The 4,687-nt window shown below is 38.8% G+C and overlaps 1 protein-coding gene across 1 annotated transcript in view; it reads left to right on the top strand.

Annotated features, from left to right (window-relative positions):
* Nucleotides 1–488: 488 nt before the first annotated feature.
* LOC104467454 (KH domain-containing, RNA-binding, signal transduction-associated protein 2-like) overlaps nucleotides 489–4,687 on the top strand; it is a gene marked incomplete at its 5' end in the record, with an annotated part of 101,391 nt that continues 97,192 nt past the window's right edge. The window contains one exon of the mRNA XM_010081238.1: nucleotides 489–698. Coding sequence (XP_010079540.1) covers nucleotides 489–698 — 210 coding nt within the window. The remainder of the gene's footprint in view (nucleotides 699–4,687) is intronic.

Below are 4,687 nucleotides of genomic sequence, written 5' to 3'. Positions count from 1 at the left end.
TGTGTTGAACTAAATTAGACTGGAAGAAAAGTTCTTACATACTCTTGCTCTACTTTGCCTTGCAAGTTTCTGCCATCCTACATCATCTTCTGACAATCAGTTTATCCCACCCACCAATAAACATGAGAATGAGAGTGATGATTGCCCTTGTAAAATAGTTGGAGAGCAACAGAAAAATTACTCACTTTCTTCTTCCTCTAGAACTACTTCGGAGTAACTCTGCAACTCAGTGAATTACAATGATCCAGAATTTCATAAGCACAAGCAACAAGAGGATCAGGTGTAAAAAGCACTGGATGGCTTAAAAATAATGCCCTTCCATCATGTGATTTCTGCCTGATATATTGCCTAAAAATGCTTGACATTGTATCTGCCAAAACCCCAGAATTATACAATACTTTAAATAGTAGCAAAAATGCAGGAGCCTTTAAAATGGGGTAGCAGTTGCATGTCTTTCCTTGCCATACATGTCAAAGTGATCACTTCTTTTTGCTCCCCCCAGGGGACGTGGGGGCGCGATTCCTCCTCCCCCACCAGGACGAGGTGCCCAAGCACCCCGAGGAGCGCTGGTCACCCGTGGAGCCCTCCCTGTCCCACCAGTGGCGGGGGGTGTGCCCACCCCTCGGGCAAGGGGAGCTCCAGCTGTCCCGGGCTACAGACCACCCCCGCCGCCTGCACACGAGGCCTATGAAGAATATGTAAGTAACCACGTGCATTCGTAACATCTGTGAGCCAAACTCAGTGGTGAACATCAAGTACCTCTGAGCTGGAAGACTCCAGCCCAATAATTCCTCTGTCTCTACTGCTTACCCACTGCTGGTGAATTACAGTCTGGGTGATGCAATGCGTCTGCAGAGCTGTGTTTTGAGTGATGTGGGTTCATAGAGTTGTTCACAGCTGAGTTTTGGATATGAGAAAGTTGTGCTGGGTAACTCTCAGGGCATCATGAAAGAGCAATACAAATATTCTAAATATTATATTAAAACTAAAAGTCACTTGTTACTGTAGGCAAGTTTTTAGGAATAACAGATTATATCCTTCATGAGAAAATAAGGGATTTTTTTGTTGTTCTTCTGAATCCTTTTTTCTACATATAAATATATAGATGTATATTTGTATTCAACATTGTGTTACAGATACATAACAACTAGAAATTCAGGTAATTCATGAAAGCTGATACAATGACACCTATTTATCAAGGAGCAGTACTAACTGTCACCTTTTCTTATGAGGTGTTCAAAATAATTGTGCTGTAAACATCAAAGCTTTCAAGTCATCCTCATTGATGTTCCCTCCTGGAACTATCACCATAACAACAGATCTCCAAGTAGAGGAGAAAGTACCATCAAATATGTTGTCTGACTTTTCCAGCTATGGCAAATCCAAGGGTAAGGTGAACATCCCATCCACTCCGTAATCCTGGCACTAGGAGAACCACTGAGAAGATATAGTATAATTGAGAAGATGCAGTTTTATTCAATTAATGGTCTTCCTAGAACAGAAGAAAGGAAACTGAAATAGAAATTAATCTTTGTTGGTAAAACTTTACTCAACCATCTGTATTTGTAGAGATGAGATGAGATGAGATCATGGCCACTTCAAATCAGGAACACGCATTCTGTTAATGCCAAGAGTCATAACTGAACAGCTGCAAAAGAAAGGAGGGGGAGAAAGTCACCCACTGTTATTATGTACCTCAACACAGTTTCTATCTTTAAATGAGATAAAAGCCCTGCTAAAAAATGAATATAAAAAGTATACCACTCCTTGATAGATAGTATATTATCTGTTAGTATCAAAATATATGAGACCTTCTTTTCTGTGCAGAACTGCATCTTTTCCTAATCCGTGAGTGAAAAATTTCAAAACAGAACCCTGGTAATGTGAAAATAAGATTATACATTTTGTATTTGTTTATTTAATCTACATTACTGGAAAATGTCCTAGGGTGTTAAACCATTTTTAGGGAACATTTCTTACACATTTTCTGGATGTTAAATATATGGAAAGCGGGAGAAGTTTAGGCAGCTGGGTTATCAAGGTTAGGAAAGCATTCAGCCAGTTCCATATTGTTTTGAAAAGCTTGCGCTCTAAGGAGCACAAAATACACACAGCTGAAGGAGTCATTTTAGTTTGTAATAGGTTACTCCAATGAAAGCAAACCAATGTGTTTGGGTTTCGATTTTGCATACTTAGATAGTAGCAAGAAACATCTTGCCTTATAGGTTGGATTCAGATGTTTTGGAGAGCCTTCTGTCTCCTATGTCCTTTCAATGTGTATTTTCCACAGCTGGGAATATATGGGCTTCCCCTGACTTGCTGTCATCCACCAGTTTGCAATGAAAATCTCTTGCCATTTTGCAAAGGCTTGTAAGTGCAATCTAAATCATCTTGGTATCTTACGGACTGAGATAATAATTAAAACTCAGTTGATGTACAAGTAGAGGGAAAAGTTCACTGTCATTATATCCATATATGCATTTGTAAATGATACTTTGGGGAAGATATTTTTCATTTTGCAGGAAATAATCAACATGGTTTTTCTTTACAAATAAACCTGCCTCACATATCTAACTGGATGCTAAAAGCGAGAGGATCTATTCGTTGACCAGCAACAAATGTCATGCATAATTGTTTCTCTTTCACAGTGAATCCTAGAGACGAAAGACTAATTTATAATGGATAAGTTATCCAGTTATCTTTGTCTCATTTTCTGCTTGTAGGCAATCCACAAACATATTACAATTTCTTTATTTGTTTATGTTTTTCATTTTTAATGCAGTATTTCACTCCATTTTTTGTCTGCTGTATATGCAAGCACCGCTGGTTTGATTAGTTGTGCACACGAACGCGTCGTTGATTGTGAGTGTCCATATTTTTGATTTTTCTTTGCTCTGACAAGAATATAGTACTTTCAATGCTGAGCTGGAAGTGAACTCAAGAAATAGAATAGAGTAGCTGCAGCAGATTTTTTAAAATGTTTGAACGGCATTCCCTGAAAAAAAAATCTTTAGATATTTGCACAGCACTACTAATCAGAGATTGCATTGACTGTTTGACCTTGAAACATCAAACTGTTCTAATCAGTTTGGATAAGCATTTAAAAGTTTGGATCACTCCTTTGTAGTTATCCAATATCTAAGTAGTCTGAGGTTTCCTCATGGCCTTTGAGAGAGCCCATAAAAGAAAGTGTCGAAAGGTTTCTCCAGAAAAGTGAAGTCTTGTCATTGCGGTGGATATACTCACATTCAACATTCTGAATGTCAGGCCTAACCAAAGGGAAAATAATTTGGAACAACTTTCAGAAAAGAAGAGGGCTAGAGAGGCAAGGGGGAGTGACATACCTCATGCCTTTTTCTTTACTTGCTTTTGAAACAGGTAAGTAGCTTTTATTGGGTGCAGCATAGATAGTATCTCAGCGGAACTTCAGAAGACTACCCACAGAAGGAGTAGGTACAGACATGAAAAGATACATGTGAAAGGGAAGAAATAGTCGCTACATGAACCTTCTTCACTTTAAAAACAGCTCATTGTGTGTGAATTTGGATGGAGAGCTTAACTAACAGCTGCTGTGCAGCTTCTGGGATCAGAGAGGTAGTCCTGGGTGTGTAACCTGGTGAATGAGTGCTGTTCAAAGTGACAAACCTTAGTTCAGCGTGACCACCCTTTACATGCTCCTCTGCACCTGAAGGAGAGGTCCGTCAGGATGCAGTTCAGAGCAGAAACTTGACCTGCTCATTGTGAACTTTCTTCAGAAAAAGCTTCTTTCACAAAGCTGAACTTAGCCCTTTGTCTCTGAGATATAATTTTACACCTCTAATCCACAACCACCACCATACTGAAAATGTCACTAGCTGCTGGAAAGGATTCAAAATTTCATTAAAATCCAGACTTCTGGAGCTCAGGTTCTGTTGTTTTGGTTTTTTTTACTGAAAACCACACAGTGTGGTTTCCCATTAAATATATTTTGGATCATACTACTACTCCTTCCACAAATGCATTACACAAATTAATTTGAATTATTGCTTGGTTCTTCTTTCCATGTTTGACAGTAAAAGCCACAACCAGTTGGCTCAGTCTGGAGCTTTTCAGAAGCACTGATTTACCACTGAGCCATGTTGTTACTCCCAGAGTGCTGAAGAGCTCGCAGTGGATGGTATGGAGGGCAGCAATGTCCCTTTTAAACTTACATGTTGTGCAGTTGTGGTCTGAGGTATTAGTTTTATTTCTTAGACATCTGATGTCCCATCTACAAATCTTACGGTGTTTCTGTATCAGTGCACCAGGATAGGAGATGGTAAATGAAAATGAGTTCAAATATTGTTTCAGTCCTGCATCATTGCCTTTATGGACAAGGACAATGATAAGATTGATTTTTGTGCCATTTTTTTCGTTACAAAGTTTAAGATTTTGGTTGGACATCTACTGTTATAATCTACTCAAAATGTAGTATGGAAAATTAAATATAATCTTCACAGATTGAGGGGAGATTCTGGAGTCTTAACAACAATAAGCAACTTTAAAGGCTAAGGTCTCGTTGACAGCTTATGAAACAGCCAATAGACATGACTGATTGAGGTTCATGATTTACACAGAACTGAAGAGTGAGAAGTGCTTGAGTAGATCTTCTTCTGGAAGGAACATCCTACAGAGTCAATAAAACCAACATTCAGCACAATATATTTTA

This window comes from Pterocles gutturalis, unplaced genomic scaffold, assembly GCF_000699245.1.
Source record: "Pterocles gutturalis isolate BGI_N339 unplaced genomic scaffold, ASM69924v1 scaffold13519, whole genome shotgun sequence".
NCBI lineage: Eukaryota > Metazoa > Chordata > Aves > Pterocliformes > Pteroclidae > Pterocles > Pterocles gutturalis.
The sequence above is the reverse complement of the archived record's forward strand: the minus strand, read 5'-3'. Positions and strand labels throughout refer to the sequence as shown.